The 16,855-nt window shown below is 40.7% G+C and overlaps 1 protein-coding gene across 1 annotated transcript in view; it reads right to left on the bottom strand.

Moving 5' to 3' along the window:
* USP10 (ubiquitin specific peptidase 10) overlaps window positions 1–16,434 on the bottom strand; it is a 54,605-nt gene extending 38,171 nt beyond the window's left edge. The window contains exon 1 of the mRNA XM_074913428.1: window positions 16,312–16,434. Within this exon, the coding sequence (XP_074769529.1) occupies window positions 16,312–16,332 (21 nt within the window). The 5' untranslated portion in view covers window positions 16,333–16,434. The remainder of the gene's footprint in view (window positions 1–16,311) is intronic.
* Between the last annotated feature and the right edge of the window lie 421 nt (window positions 16,435–16,855).

Here is a 16,855-nt window from a genome sequence, read left to right as displayed (position 1 = left end):
ACTGACTATTCCACTCTACAATTCACAACTGTAACCCAATTTGACCACTGAGCAGAGATGTACAATACGTTATTAAACATACTAAAATTAACATGATTTTAACTGATGTGAGTAAACATTTACCAACATAACAAAATGTCTTTCTTACACTGCATGATCACTGACTTCTTTTCCATCTAGTACCTTCCATACTGAGGTTTAATAACCAATCACTTTAAACAGAAAATTATTCACAAGGGTTGGTTTCCACCTTTTTTTTTTAAATGCTAGTTTCAAGATCTACAAGTTTTAAACTTCTGGGAGTTTTCAAATGTAAATGCCTTCTTGCACACTCACATCTTGCTCACAAGACCAAGGATGAAAATAAAACAATGCCTGAATAAACTTTAAAAATGAGGCCAGATGGTACACAACACTCAGAAAAATCTCTCCTTTCAGATGCTGACACTAACAACCAGCACATAAATTTAAAAAAAAAAAAAAAAAAAAACCACAAACCAATGCAAAATTAAATATACTTTGTGCAATTCTAAAATGGTATCTCTTTTCACATGAAGCTGCTTGTGGCATGGGTGCTTGAGTTCTTAATCAAACTTTATGTTACCAGTACTTCAGATTTCATTTATTTGCCTTATTTCCACCTACTATGATTTTACAAATAAAGTTCAGGAATTTAATTCAAAACATTCTCATACAGTTTTCGAGAGTACCAAAAGAAAAAAAAAAAGTATAACTAAATTCCTGAAAATGTCTGAAAGAACCAGACACAACTGTAGTTCTGAACTCCCTCCTGTGGGACCAAAGAGAACAACAAAAGACCTGTATCTTTGCCTTCTTCTTGAAGAACTTACAACCGTGAGACTAGAATACTATACAAACACTCTGCGGATAAGAATTTTTTTTAAAATAGCATATCACGTTTGCAAGATATTTTCTCTATAGTACAAGTTAACAATATTGACTGACTGAGACTATCGACAGCAGCAAAGATTTTCAGCCTGCATTTCCAAAACTGTCTAGTGAGCTTATGTCCAGTCTGACATGCTGGAAGGGATCAAATTCCCTGTGTCGAGTGCCTGCCTCCCAACATTAGTTATCTTTAAAAAAAAAAATACTCATGTTAAATACCTCTTTTACAGCAACATCCCAAACCACCCCGCTTGTCAGTCACTGGTGTTTCCAGTTGCAACAAAACTGGAATCGGTTTCTAAATTAATCTCTATAATATGATTACAATAGTGTAACATACACCTGCACTCCAGCAGATTTTACACCACTTTGAACAAAACATTTCATCAATTACATCACCTTTACATCATTGAGATAATAACTGCATCTAGATTATAACACAAATTACATAAAACAACCAAATAAATCTACAGCAGAAAATTTGTTTTCTACCACACAGGAATGAAAGTAAGAATACTTTTATATTTGTACATTAACTCTGATTACTATTAGCGACCAAGTGGTATCTTAACTATGCAGATAAAAACAGCAACAGCAGAATTTCGAGAAGGAGAGGAAAAAAAGTTCTCGATGACCCCAAAGGATTAAAATGCCTGACCTGAAAGCTCTCCCCATGTCCACTGTTTTTTGCTGTGCTCTCCTTAACCACTTAAAAAAATGAGTGCTAACATTACCCCACTGCAATGAAATCTCCACTGGTATTCCAGTCTAGCAACACAAATGCTCTCCTGGAGGAATACAAGCAGGAGGAGTACGTGTTACACAGCTGCTTGTCCTAGAAAAATGGGTAGAAATAGCACTGCTGATGCATCAGCATCTCGGCATCACCTGTGCTACAAGAAAGCTAGGAAAATGAAGTGCCAACTTCTGCTTTCAAGAAGCATTAACGTGGCTTTCATCTAATAACCAACAGCTTCAGATCTTCCAGTCAAATTAGTTTAAGCTGCAAATACTCCCACTTCAACTGCTTTTCTACAAATGAGTTAAAAATACAGCTTTTACTTAATGGTGGCAAGGTATAATTCAACTATATCTAAGCAGAAGGCCTAACAAGTCAAAACTAGTTCACATATAAATTGAAATGATCAAATAGTTTATGTATACCATAAGCTATACAATCTTGCTCACCAAGCTACTTCTACAAAGTGTTCTTATTCTTAAAGCTGTAAGGATAGGCTGGAGTAGAGGAAGAAAAGGGACATTTTGGACAGTAGTCTGTTTTCTGGCAAGGAAAAAAGGGCACATGCATATGACTGTGCTTGGGTTTTATTAGCAGAGAAAATGCTCTTAGATTAGTCATCCCAGCAATAAATAGGGTATGTCTCCCTCACCCTTCCTCTTCCATTTTGTCAAGGTTTGTCTTTTTTTTTTTTTTTTCTGGAAAGTGTAGGGAAAGACAACCTTTCCTCAGGTTCTCCTTCCTTTTCAGCTGAAATCCACCAAGTCTTGGTACACAGATAATACTTAATTTGATATAACAAGGTTTTCTAAATTCCAAATTCAAAGAAACTTATTGGTAAAATGCTTATAAAAACACAGACAAAACTATGAGTCTGAAAACCAGGTTGGTTTGGGGTTTTTTTGATTCTGAATTTGCAAGCAAAAACGCATAAGCAGATGCTATGAAGACCACTGGCCATGTATTTACAGCTGTATCACAGCCTAAATAGTGGTATTTTAGGCAAATCCACTTCTGAAAAAATCCTATGCTAATCTATCCTCTTTATGAAAAAAAGGTCTATTTTTCTAAATAAAAATGTGTGGAAATAAAGCTGTATTTTTAAGGCACAGTAGTTGCATATTGAAGTTTTTAACAGTTGAAAACGCAACGAATCATGAGCAAACCCTTAGCACAGCTTACAGTCCTTTATGACTAGCCTGCAGCTTAAAACTAGAACATTAACAAATCTACATAGTGCCTGGAGAAAGATCAGAGCTAGGTAAATGTAGGTCAGCTAAGCCCATGAGTCAGTGCAACTCTGCCTGCCTACCATTTAAGCAATCAAAGGCTCAAAAATACAGTGCGTGATTGTACCTTCCCTTTTTTTTTCCCCCCCCCTCCAGTTCAGGGTTTCTTGGGTACAGAATTCTTATAGCTGAAGAAAGTTAGTCATTTTCCACACATTTTACATGAATTAATCTAAGGGGAATTCATACCATTAAGAAAAAAAAAGATCATTCTTAAAAGCTCATTTCTGATCAGAGGAAAAACCAGATCCCTGGCTAGTATGAAAGCACAAGTCGATGACATTTCAGCTGCAGCCACAGCATTACAGGAAGGAGAGGCTGAATAAGAAAATGGCCCTACAGCCCGACACTATCATGGAGGCACAACGTGGATCAGAGCATTTATCCTGAAGATTGCAATTCATATATTCCCAAGAGCAGAGCAGGTTGCGCTCGCTCTTTATTATTAGTTTTCATCAATAATGTAACATATTTGAAATAAGAAAAGCAAACCCAAATAACGATACAAAACACAAGACAATTTCTTACACCCAAACAAATTCTGTTTATGTATTCTCTTCATCCCATTACCAAAAATGAGGTGCGCTTGGTGGCATTCTTCTATCTCAAACAACCAGCAGCTGCCACAAAGTGCAACCAGCTCAAAGAAGCCGTCTATAAAGCGCTGATTGCTGGTAGTGAGAGGTGGAGGGCGAAGGGAGTGGAAGAATAAAAAACAACCCATCACCTTACACAGACACCACTGCACTTACGATCAGCATACCTTCCCCAACTACAGAAAGACTTTTATCTCCTGGTCTCCAAAGCAGGACTGCTCCAGAAAAAAAAAAAAAAACAAACAAACAAAAACTTTGCTGTTTCATATTTAAAGCTTCCCCCAATTGATTTTTTTTTTTTTAATCTGCTCTGCAAAACAACAAATAAAGCACACCCAAAACCAGCCACAATTTTATTTTGTAAATGATACAGTATGAAGAGGGAATGTAGCTGTGTATCACACGTGATCATAAAGCAATGGCCCAGTGACAGGAGGACTGTATCGATATTCTAGATACCTTTTAATTTGTATCCTACAAGAGAGCATCAGGTATTCTTGCTAAGAAAATATCTTCTTCCCTGAACCTTCTACTGGAACCCAAGTTAAGAATACACGTTCCTGTGTTACACATACAGGAGCTGCAGCAATGAGCAGTCATTCTGGGACTACAGCAGGAATACCTGGAAAGTACACTCCGGACATCAAGCAAGAGGGAAGATAACAACTGAATTGTCAGGGCTGATTACATCAATTCTTAGCTCTTTGGAGAGCGAAAGATGGAATTTCTGACACTTTTACACCAGCAGCTCCACCACTACAAGCCCACAGAACATCTGCCAGCGATTGAGAGAAGTAACATTTTCCAATCTATTTCCTCGCATGTTAAATCAAAATAAAAGCCAAACAAAACTACTTTCCTATTAAATTCTCCAAGCAGGCAGTCCTTGTAAATATCAAAAGAAAAATAAACACTTCCAAAACTGGTGGATAGGTCCCTCTTCAGTTTTGAATTCAAGAACAGTGGTTGGTAAAACACCTATTGTTAAGTCTCTGTCTTCACACCCTCAATGAGTTTGAAAACACCAGCTTCAAGCTGGTTGCTCATAATTGAGCAAACACTTTTACTTCAAGCTCTGCAAGCTCGGCTTGCACTGTACTAGTTACTGAGTCTAACGCGCAAATTGTAAACTCTTCCCATAATGAAAAATAATTAAGACTTGAATTATTCCGATTTACTACAGCATGATAAGCACTGAAGAGAGAGAAGCTGAAACATGAAGTTACTCAAGAACACAGCCAGTTTAACTACTATTTTATTACAGGTGGGGCAGGCAAAACAATCTCTTACTAATTTTATCTAATATTTCTCAGAAGAAAAAATAACCCTTAGTATTAGCCAGGTTTTTTCTTCTCTGCCAGACTAAAATCAGTAGGCCTGCAACCTTTTGTGCCAGATACCTACCTGCAGCAGAACAAACTTCTAAGAACATGGTAGTAAAATCAGTTTTGCATCTGGAGAACACTGCTTTAGCCACATTAAGTAGCAAATTGTCTTTCAACACCTCACAGCAGTCCACCCAAATTCCAGACATGCTGTATAAATCAGCATTATTTCTGAGGTTTACAAAATCTTTATTTAGCAGGTATTTTAGGAACTAAGATTTTGAAGGTTTTGCTTTCAATGAGCTTCTGAATTCCTCCAGGTGGAAAAACAACACATGCACTATCTTTTCTACCATCCACATAGTTCATAGCATCAAGGAGCCAGTACATTCCTACCCTGGCAAGACAGGATGCTCTGGGCTACCAGGACAAAGAGGTTTTCCCTGTAATGGCTTCCAGCTAGCAAGCTTCAGAGGTGCTTGGCAGTGCCCTGGCAGAGGAAAACCTTTTTTCTTCTGTGCTTGCTATACCTGCATTTACCTCATAAGGAACTTTTATCCACCAAATCCATGTTTAAAACAGTAAAACTAACACATCTTGACTTGGATGAGGTTATTAGAAAGGAAAGACGAGGTAGAACTCTGGGAAGAAAAGGTACATTAAAACCCTGAGTTTTAAGAAATTAAACAAGTTTGACTGTAAGCACATTTTTAAGTGGTTCAAGGAAATTACAATTGACTTGATGAGGCCAAAGATAAGGCACAAGAGTTAGATGAAGAGATGACACAGGATCTGAAGTTATTGGTAGAGACAGCACAAGAAGAAAAAGAAATGGAAAGAACTGGTCTGTGCCTGCCAGACCACTCTCCCCTTCAAAAGCTGAATTACCACCCAAAATTCTGGAATTGCATAACCAGTCAGAAGGCTCTTTAATTCAGATACAGCAGTATGTATCTCAGCCTCTTTAATAATACTCCCTCTTGTGAATTGCTCCATGCACTTGAACAGCAGACGCCCTTTCCACGCACGTAAAGGTGCTAACCTTGCAGATACAGCATGAGACAATCAGAATGGCACCCTATTATTTAAGATAAGGACATTACATTAAAAACCATGCTTCTAAAATCAAGTAACGAAAAGTAAAGCTGCATAAAAATGAAGACTGCTTGTATTTTCATTTGATTTCCACTAGTTTGTGTACGTTCGATATTTTCTTTGCTTATCTGCACTACTCAAGTCTTCACAGAGAACTAACACCTCACAGGATCAATACAGACCCGTCCCAGAGGACACTTCCACCCTGGGCACTAAGGAGACCATTGTTCCAGTTTGTCAAGCAAGCTGAAAAATACACTAGAAGATAAAGAAAAGTAGGAAAAGAATAGATAGCCTCTGAGTAACTGTAGCTCAATGTTGTGGAAAACTAAAAATCTATCCCTAACAGCACCACGGCTAGACAAGTCACCCACACAATGCTTTTCACAAGCAATTACTCAGGGGAGGAATTGTGATGGCTAAGATTAGGGGAGGCAAAAATTAGCTATCTGGACTCCATTCTGACAAGAAATACAGATTAGCACCTTGAGAAGGCAGTGAAGCCCACCCACCCAGGACTGATATGACCTTTTTGAAGGCCAAACCACATCTCAACCCTAAATTTCAGAAGTGCTGAATGCTTGAAACTACAGCTGAGTGAGGTTTAACCTAGAAAGTTTAGTATTAATCTGCATGTGGTGCCAAGTCCTATCAAAACCATGCTGGCCACCAAGAATAAAAAAAGACAAGGCAAAAACTAATGTTGTCCAGATCTTGTACAGGGGTAACCACCCTGGCAAAGCACTACACATTTAACAGCGACAGTAAGAGAAAACACTGGCTGATCGTTAAAAACAAGCACCACCAGCCTCCATTCACTAAGGCCACACAGGTTTTACTCGCCTTTTCATTTTGCTGGACTCACAATCCCACCTCTTCTGTGCCAGTTCTGGCACAAGCAGAATGATCAGCAATTAAACTGAGAGGAAAATAATCCAGTTTTTTGTTTATTTGTTGGTTGTGGGTTTTTTCTGCACTAGGGGATGGAGGGTTAAGAAAAGAAGAGGAACCAGCATACAGCAAAAGATGCAAGTGGCTAGGAGCAACAATGAGGCTTTCCCCTTTATGAGTTGAGACCTGCCAAAAATGGGTTATAAACTCATACAGAAACAGCCAAAAAGAAGACAGAAAACTTGCAAAAATCACAATGATTGGTACATGACTAAAGAGGATCACAGAAACGAAACACAACTGCCACATAATAAAGTCTCCTGTGTTTTAAGCTCTGTAACTGCTGGAGTTTGAGAGTAATACTACAGAGTTTCTTAGTTTCTCTCTGCAGGAACTCAAGTCACTTCCACTACTTCTCCACGTGACACACATGTATGTTGTATGTCCCCCAGCAGACAGAAGCCAAGGACCCCATCTATTGCTTTGATTCTCTGTACTTACACAGCCGTCCATCTCCTCCACCAGCCTGACATGTGGTAAGTGGCAGGTGGAAACCCGAGAGGATTTGGCACTGCCCATTGCCAGCAACTTCGTATTTTGAAGTGGTATGCAAGCTACAATGAAAATTGGGACACCACACATATGCCACCCCCTCCTGAGATAGTTTTAGAGCTTAAGTATCTGTAACACAATTTTACCTAGATGCAAGATAGCTGTTACAACAAATGCACAGATTAATACACTGCTGCAACTAAAACACAGACAGTAAGCATATTAAACACACATATTTTATAATGGCAGTATTAAAAACAGAGTATAAATATGGCAGTAGGTTTACTGTATGATAACAATTAGGACTTTTTTTTCAGGTAGCTCATTTGAGAAGAATAACTAATAGCGGTGCTACTTCATGTCTGTCTGCACACAAGATCTTCTGTTAGTGCTCAGATTTCTTTTGCACATGTGAATGAACAGAATGCAAACCAGAGCACTCAAGCTATTTCCCAACATACTTACAATATTGAAGATACTGAAATTCTGCTTTCTGAGGGGGAAAATGGACTAAACCAGAGTGTACTCCACCATACTATTACTGATAAAGCCCACAACACTATGAGATGAGAGCACACGACCGACGGTTCAGGGTCGCATCCAGGCAGGAGTTGGAGTCACCACCTCTCCGGCCTGTCCACCCAGCCATCTCCAAAGGGGAATATCGATACATGGCAGGGGGACAAACAACGAAGCACTGGCTCCTCACCTCATCCACTGCAAGGACAGAGGCAGAAGCAGCCACTGCGTGCAGTGTCCCTGCTCACACCCCTCACCTCCACGGGCAAGCACCTTCCACCTTCGCCATCATCCATCTATAGTACAAAGGAGCAAGAACATTTTAGGGGACCCCACATAAATATGAGCAAATTGCCATCTAATCTGCAATGCAGATCTGCAAAGGTTGAGCAACAACAATGAAACCACACCCTCATATTTCAGCCTGCATATTGTGAATTTATAATACTTTCCACTTTCAAACACCACCAATTTGGGCAGCTTTTGAAAGAACATGCTTTCTCATGTGGCTGTACGTTACCTCCTTTGGTCCCAAATCCAATTAAAAAAATCTTGCAAATCATAAAAACATTCAGTAAACACAATCAGTCATTCATACCATTGCTCAAAATGGCTGCTTTGCAAATAAAAGAGAAAATACAAACTAAACTAAGATTCGTATTAGTGACATCTGCCATTTTCAAATATGGCAACTTCTGGCTACTCAGAAGACACACTAGATGTGTCAGACACTCATCTGACCAAAGATAATAGAGCAAGCACTAATTACAAGCACTTTTATTTAAAAAAAAGTTGTCATAAAATAATTTGAAGCACAGACACAGGAGATTTGGCACGAAAACCAAACGGCTATAAAATACCTTAGCTCTTAGCTAAGCCCTAAGATTTTTGGCTAGGAAAAACTGTGAGAATTCAGACTAACTGTAAAGTCATGCTCCAGTGAAAATATTGTCCGTGCTCATGCTATGTAGCCCAGCACACAACTGAGCACCACTTCTAGCAATGAGGGATCCCTGTAGCCCACCATTACTAGCAGCCGTACAAAGCAAAGGAAAAAAAATGCCTCCAGGGTTGAACACTGATGAGAACTAGGGGAAATCTCTATTTTAAGGATGCAATTACACCAAAGCAGAAAACTGCAATTGCCTTTATGTGACAAAGTGTAATACGTATCCATTGCCTTCACCCTCCCCAATTAAGGAAACTGTGAGTCTTTGGCAACATCCAAAACCCCGCATGCCAGCATCTGGTATTTACAGTCATTTTGACTCACAGCAACAAGAGTGACCACCACAAATCAGTGTTGTGTTTGTACAAAGGTAAAGTTCAAGAGACTGAGAATGCAAACCTGTTGACATAAGCAAACTCAACAGCTTTATTTCTTCTGCTCTGAAAGCTGACTACTCCTCTTTCACACTTTTATGATTCTGCTGCACTTACATTTTCTGCCGCTTGCAATGCCAGGATGATAATTTTATGTATCTCAGAAAGCATGTTAACAACATAAATCCTTTTTTTTTTTTTTTTTTTTTTGTCTTAAGTGTTTTTAGGGAGCTTTCACTATCTGTGATTTGTGGAAGCTTAAACTTCTTGTTAAGGGGCAATACCCTACGGTCAGAGCCTTTAGCTGAGAAGAAGAAAAGGGGTATTGGGAACTGCCTAAATAAACTGTCTTTGACTTTTTTCCAACTCTGTATCGATTAACTAAGGTGCTCCGCAGAAATTTTCGAACAGTGGGAGCTTTGGGTTTGTATCCCAAAAGTCGCAAAGGAACAGAAAGTGAGGTTTTCCATGCTTTAAGGACTTTAGAGCATATTTTTTACTTTCTTTGGTAACAGCTAGCTATTATTAGAGACTATATGATTTAATGGATAGACTGAAGTAGACTGGAACTCAAGAGAACTTGATGTTTCTAGCAATTCAGCTGTAACTTGTGCTGACAATGACTCTTTCTCCCTGCTTTATTTCCCTCTCCTTTTATCATACCTACTCATACTTAAAATGGCAAGACCATCTCATATTATGTACTGGTATAACATCATTTTTAACCAAATACTCTCCTAAGTAGCACAGTCCAAAAGCATTATTTGAATACAATTAATCTAATTGCCTGTTGCTACCATTAAAATAACCAGCTAAACTTCTTACATTTCCCTCTCCATCCATCCTAATGCTTGCAGCAAGAATCAAAGGGATTATCAATATCTTGCCTCTATCTCCCCTTTTCTCCTGTCAGAGTTATTTCTTCAACTCCTACCTTGTAAAGATTAGCCTCAAATGCATTTCCCTCTTTAAAACTTACACCCAGCCTGTTCAAACAGGAGCCATGTGCAGCAGGAACTCTGCTTCACCAGACAACTAGGAGTGAGAATACCCGCGGTTTGATACCACGTAGAGCATCTGAACTCAATACATTCACACAATGAATGTCAGTACATCTAAAGTCACTCTTGTCCTCCGACTCCTCATAAACCCACCTGCATTCTAGGAGTTTTCAATGCTAGGTATCTTCAATTTAAAACACATATGTCTATTTTTGCAATACAGGCTGAAGAGCAAATCATAAACATGTTCCTGCCGAGACAGGTACGTGCATATGGCAAAGCCGTTTAGGTACTCATGAAGAGAAGAACATTATCTTGACACTACAAGAATCACTAACGGTAATATGTTGCTACACTACCTACAAAGGAATCCCACTCCAACAGGACAAAATATTTTCAGGACAAAAGCCTTCGCTTCTTTGTATGAATGATTTACAACTTCTGCATTTTAAGTTGCACTGGTAAATCCATTGCCAGTCTGCAACATTCACGGCGAAAAATGAGGCAGGAAACCTGTGAATCACTACAGCAGGCTCTAAATGTGGTATGAAAAAACATGCCCGCTGCACTGAGGGAATACAGAACTGCTATTTCTGCTAGTATGTTCAGTTTGATTCAAACAAACCAGAGAGAAATCTTTCATACACAGAATTCTTTGAAGAAAACCTACTTTCTCTTATTTTTTTTTTAATGCATCTTTTCACACAACCTTTAGCGATACGTTCTTTGCAGTTTCTTACTGATAGGGCATTTTTCTTTTCCACCTCAAGCTGAACACCAATTGGGGGGCTTACTTTGTTAAAAAGTTAAGAAAATTACAGAACCCTTAAGTGATTTTCCACTTTGTGTTAACATTACATTCAGTGGAAGCTCATCCATATCCCTTTCTTTCCTACTACAATTCCAATGCAAATAACATACAATGCTTCTTTTAAAACTTCCATACATGATACGAATTCACACACAACACCATAAGCAGCAAAATTCCCCAAAACACTCTTGCACATTTCTTTCAGTTTGCACGGCACTAGCATTTGAAACTATCACAGGATCTCAAGAAGGCCTTTCTTAATTTTATGTTAAACATACTTCTCCATAAGGTGTATGATTTAAATAAGCCTTACACATACACTCTGTTAGGGCTCCTGTGATTTAAGCTCCCTCCTGCCTAACTACAGGTGAAGAAAAACAGACCTTGTAGCACACACCAAAGATCAATAAACCCTGTGCTGTCAAACAAGGAGGAAAAGTTCTTATATGTATTTAAATATCAAGAACTTGTACAATTAAATCAGGTATTAGAGAGTCAAATACAAAATTAAAAAAGACTAATGTACTTCAAAGTTTTACTCTATTAGAGTGTTAATGAATACATTAACATGAGTGCTAATCTAACAAAAACCTTCAAAGTGTTTTAAAAATAATCAACACAGCACCACTATTGGGAATGCTTAAAACACTTAAACGCATACATTACAGTTTCATAAAATAAAAATAGGCTTTAGAATGCCAATTTTAAAATCTCAGACTGCTCCATTATGGAGTTTTTGGAGGTGTGTATATATATATATATATACACACACACACACAACACACACACATGTACACACACACACACATTTTTTTCACCATGAAGCATAACTCTTTGTTCCATAATCCCCAGTTGTATGTTTAATGATCACACATAAAACACTTCCATCAGAAAGAAAAACCGCAGTTCTAGCATGTTTAATTCTTTGGAAATGAACATCTACATTGCTGAAATGGCATTAGAGTGACAAATGACTATAATCCAATGGCCCAAGGCCAGCAACTTCTATTACAACAGATTTGGCTGTTTTGTACGACACAGCATGTTGCATGTGTATCACTAAACAGAAATGAGACTGCTTAGTTTACCTATAAACAAAACCTCACTTAACTTGACAAGTATTTTAACAGCTACACAAATGCAAAAAGCAGTGTGTCTAAGCAACTGCCTACAAAAACTGGATTTATTAATAGGTAAATGGCTGGATCCATTCAAAAAAGTCTCCAAATCAGTGCTATAGTCTAGAATGCACAGAATAAATAGCAGTGATTCACAAAACCTGTGGGTTTATTCTATTATTTGCATGCTGCCATATAGTTCCAAATTTAAGTTCTATGTCAGTTTTCCCAGACTATTTTTTTCTTTTTTTTTTTTAAGTTAACCAACCCACATTCATCCGCTGTACTCTGCACGGATTCACCATTCACATTTTAGAAAGGCAAATGATACCTTCTGGCTACCTAAACTCACAGCTTCAGCTGCAGCCTGAATTCTGAGATCACGGAAGCCTGAAACAGCTACTCACTCCACAGGCAAAAGCTCCTGCAAAAGGACAAACCCAGACCCTTCCGAGCAATGAAATCAAGACTCAAAGGAAAACAAAAAAAATAAAAAAAAAAAAAAGGGTGGGTGGGAGGGAGACAAATCCAGATTGTTCACTGCTTTAAAGCACACAATAGCAACTGAGCAGGACAGGGGAGAAGCAGCAGCTACAGCAAGATGATGCACTCAAACGCCTCTCTCCAAATCCACCCATGGGCAGCCCTCGCCCAGAGCCACCTTTCATTACGTGGTCAGGGTGTCTCCCATAGTTTTCAGCGTATTCCACGACCCTGATGGATAGAATCCACACTGCCTTCTCTCCAAACACTTCTGTCTGTAAGGATACTGTAACATTAAACACATACGCACGGATTCAAGCAAGCTAGCACAAGAAACTCATACAGCTGCATAACGACCATTTTTTAAAGATTTTTTTTTTTTTTGAGACTGAACAATTTCCTAATCGAGGTCACCCACAAACGTCAGGTAGAACATTGCAAAGAAAGTGTAGAACAAATGCCTAACAGACTGCTGCCTTCTCATTTTATTTTTTTTTTTTCTTCCAGAAACAGCACTGGCTTAAGGGAACATCAAACTACACCCTGCCAGGGAGCAACACTCCAAGCCAGCCATAAAAGAGGTAGTTTGCAGTGCAGTATTTCAGGGAGTCGGATTGCATGCCATGTTCTGAGTTCCAGTTATTCTGGTTGCCAGGCCAGACACAGGCTTGGGTGAGGATGAGCAGCTTATGAGCTCGTTCAGTTTTTTCTGAACTCAAAACGTACTGGTTTTTACTTCAGCTGGGTTTGGGGGCAATACAGTACGTTTAAAATGGCACTGAGTTAATTTGACACCACAGAAATGGTGAAAGAACAAAACAAGCATAAATGATTCATTCTGCTATGGTATCCTTTCTTCTGCTTAACTTGTTTTCACAAGATTTATAAATGATGCGTTTGTATTAATTCTTTCAGTGAAAAACAATAGGAAAAGTGGCTAAAACAACTGTTTATACAGTGCCTACAGAATATTACTCTTTTCAAACAGGGAAATAGTTTTTTAAATGCCTTTTTTTTAACAAAGATTTTTAGATAACCTTGATGACAAACGGTTCAACTATATCCAGCGCTAAATCAGCTCATCATCTGTCCTGTCATACAAAACCTGTAGTGATACAGGTTTACTTGTAGCTCACCTTACTGAAAAAGAATCTTACAGATTTTGAATATACGCAGAACACGCCCAGAAAACTGACAGCACACTTAAATATCTCATGAAAAGATTATGAAGTAATGACACGGAACAGAGGTACAAACGACCAGTGGTATCTAAACTGTGTTCCCATATACTCATGTGCTGGCTGACTAGCTGGCCATCCCAAATTAATGCCCCTTTGAAAATGTGCGGTATGGTCATGTTTCGTGATTCATTTGTTAGAATGTGCAACCTGACTGATGAAATATTTCTGCCCACTGTTACATGAATCCATTAATTGGCAGAAATCTGACTACGCATTTCAGCTATTAAAAGAGCGTGATTTTCTTGAAGATTGTTTTTCCCCTGTGTGACAAAAAAATCGTCTCGATTACAGTACATTCAAGTTACAGTTATACAGAAAAACGAAGTACTTTTGCCTAGGACTCTGCATTATGACACAAACATGACTAAATAATGTTATTTAGTTGTGCTCAGAACAGACAACTTTTATTAAAACTCACTAATTTTTCTACTGATCTGCAACAGTACCACTCTAAAATAAAATGGAAACGTGTAAAATTGCATCCCTGAACTTATCTTCAGGTTCTCCATCCCAGAGAATGCAAAACATTGTTACCTTAGTTCAGGATTACAGCACTATATTGCTGCAGAATATGTATTCGCATAAATCCCAGACAGCATTTAAATAAACTGTTTACAATAGAGAAAAAAGAAAAGAACCAACACAAAAATAGGCTGTGTTTAATGACACGAACAAAGCATTAACCGAAAGGTATCTTACAGATTTGCTTCTGAATTATAAATTTAAGCAGCAATCCTCACAAGACCTAAATATCTACCTCTACCTATAGAGTTGATTTAAAATAGTCTTATGTACAAGTTAGTACTAAAGATTAATTTACAGTGTAGTTTTAATTACAGCTATGCAGTGCTTCACCAATAAACTAAATCGTCAACTGAACTCTTCTTTCTATTTCAAGGTACACCAACCAATTAAATACAGACACAAAAATGTCCTTAATTCTTCTAAAGCAAGAAAAAAGCTGCAATGTCAAGCGGTCTTATCAAACCGACCACATGAACTGCTGTCTAGTACTGAGGGGAGGGGAAAGCAGCGAGTAATAGAGCTTCCAAGTTGGACAACGAATCCTTCTGATGCATGTGCATTCTACCATTCATTAGGGCAGTAAAAAAAAAATAAATTCCAAAACCAGTCAGTTTCCTCCAACTAAAAAGTTGAAGGATGCAAAATTTTAAAGCCACTGTAAATTTTAAACTCAGAAGGTGCAACTGCCCTCAGAACACCCACATAAAATTACATCCCTCTCTCTCAACATAAATAAATCAAGCTGAACAAATGCCACGATAGTTCTCACCAATTACAAACTTGGCTTTATAGAAAAATCATTGTCAGTGCCTCTACTGCACAACTTTATTACATGTGTACCTTAACTGCCCTTCAGAAGAAAAAACAAAACAGAATTCTGAATAAAGCACCGCCTTGTTTAAAACACTTAGATTTTATGAAATGTATTTTGTACCTCAAAATACAGCTTCTTAATAAAATTATCTTTAATACGATCAAATATTTCTAAACTTTATTATTTGCTAACGACAAAGTTGTATGAAGTCTGGCAAATAGACACCTCGGTACACCACACACACTGCCTGACATTTTTGCTTTAAAGCTTTTTGGGAGAAAAGCTCACAGTGAAGAAATAGTGAAGTTAACCCACCCAACCATTTGCCCTAAGCACACACTAGATTAGACCAGGAATCGAGCTTTTCACTTCCAGTGAAAAACTACCACGATTGCAGGTTTGGTTTTGGTTTTTTTTTTTTTTTTTACTCCGTGCACAAATCTTCTGGCTGGTTTAGTTAGTGGGAGACAGGCAAACTGCACACGCATCCCCATGCATAGTAATCTTGCAACACTCAGCCCTTTGCACCCCAATGCATTGAGGTTTATTGAGTGTTTGGGCGAAGGGGGGGGGGAGGATTAGTTTACAAATCTCCTTATTCCGTTCTCATTATAGAATCACTTGTCTCTCCCCCCTTAAAAAAAAAGCTGAAAAAAAAACCCCAAACCACCCAGCTATCGACTCTCTTCCAGCCATCCTCTCTTCGCAGTAGCTCAGATGCGGGTACAGCACTGACTTCACCCCGCACAGGACTTCCGCAGGCCTCCTCCTCCCCGCCGCTGCTTCCCCCTCGCCAAGGCGCGGTGACACCGGCGCGGCGAGGGGCCGAGCCCCAGCACGCTGGGCCCCTCCGCGGGGCAGAGCCGCCGCCGGGAGTGCGGGAAACCGCCGTTCCGGCCGGCAGCGAGGCCCCCCCACCGCCCTGAGGAGATTCAATGAAGCTGCAGAATCACCCTGGGCCTAGTCCCGGCCACCACGCTCCCCCCCTCGACGAGCCGCGCGGCGGGGCCCGGCCACCCCTCGGAGCCCGTCAGGGGCCCCCGCAGCGCCCCGGGCCGGCAGCGCGGGGACAGCCCGTACCTGGGCGCTGTTCACGGCCATGGCGCCCCGCGTCCGTGGGGAGCTCGGCGTCTCCCAGGCGCCTCACGCTGCTGCCCCCGCCGCCGCCATCTTCTCTCTCGCACGCACCAGCCGGGCGGGCAGGCGGCGCGCACCGCGCCTGCGCACAGCGCCGCCGGGAGGGGCGGGGCCGCCCGGGCCCGCCTCTGCGCCTGCGCGCGGGCCGGGCGGCGGCGGCGGGCGGGGGCGGCGCAGGCGCGGTGGGGCCGCGCGGGGGGCGGCGCGGCCCCGGGGAAGGGGCCCGGCGGCGGGGAGCGGCGGCCCCGGGCGGGAGCCTGGGCAACGCTTCGGCCTTCGGCCCACAGGCACCGGCTGCGGCCCGCAGGCACCGGCTGCGGCCGGGGAGCCGCCGTGGGGCGGGCGGCCGTGAGGCGGGCCCGGGCTGAGGCGAGCCTGTCGCCTCCAGAGGCGGCGGCGGCGGCGGCGGCGGTGGCGGTGGCGGGAGCTCGGTCCCACATCGCCCAGGCTGCAGCCGTGGGCCCAAACGAGTAACCTGGCCGGCCCG

The sequence above is a fragment of the Athene noctua genome, chromosome 9, assembly GCF_965140245.1.
Source record: "Athene noctua chromosome 9, bAthNoc1.hap1.1, whole genome shotgun sequence".
In the NCBI taxonomy this organism is placed as follows: Eukaryota; Metazoa; Chordata; class Aves; order Strigiformes; family Strigidae; genus Athene; species Athene noctua.
This window is presented reverse-complemented; position numbering and strand designations above follow the sequence as displayed.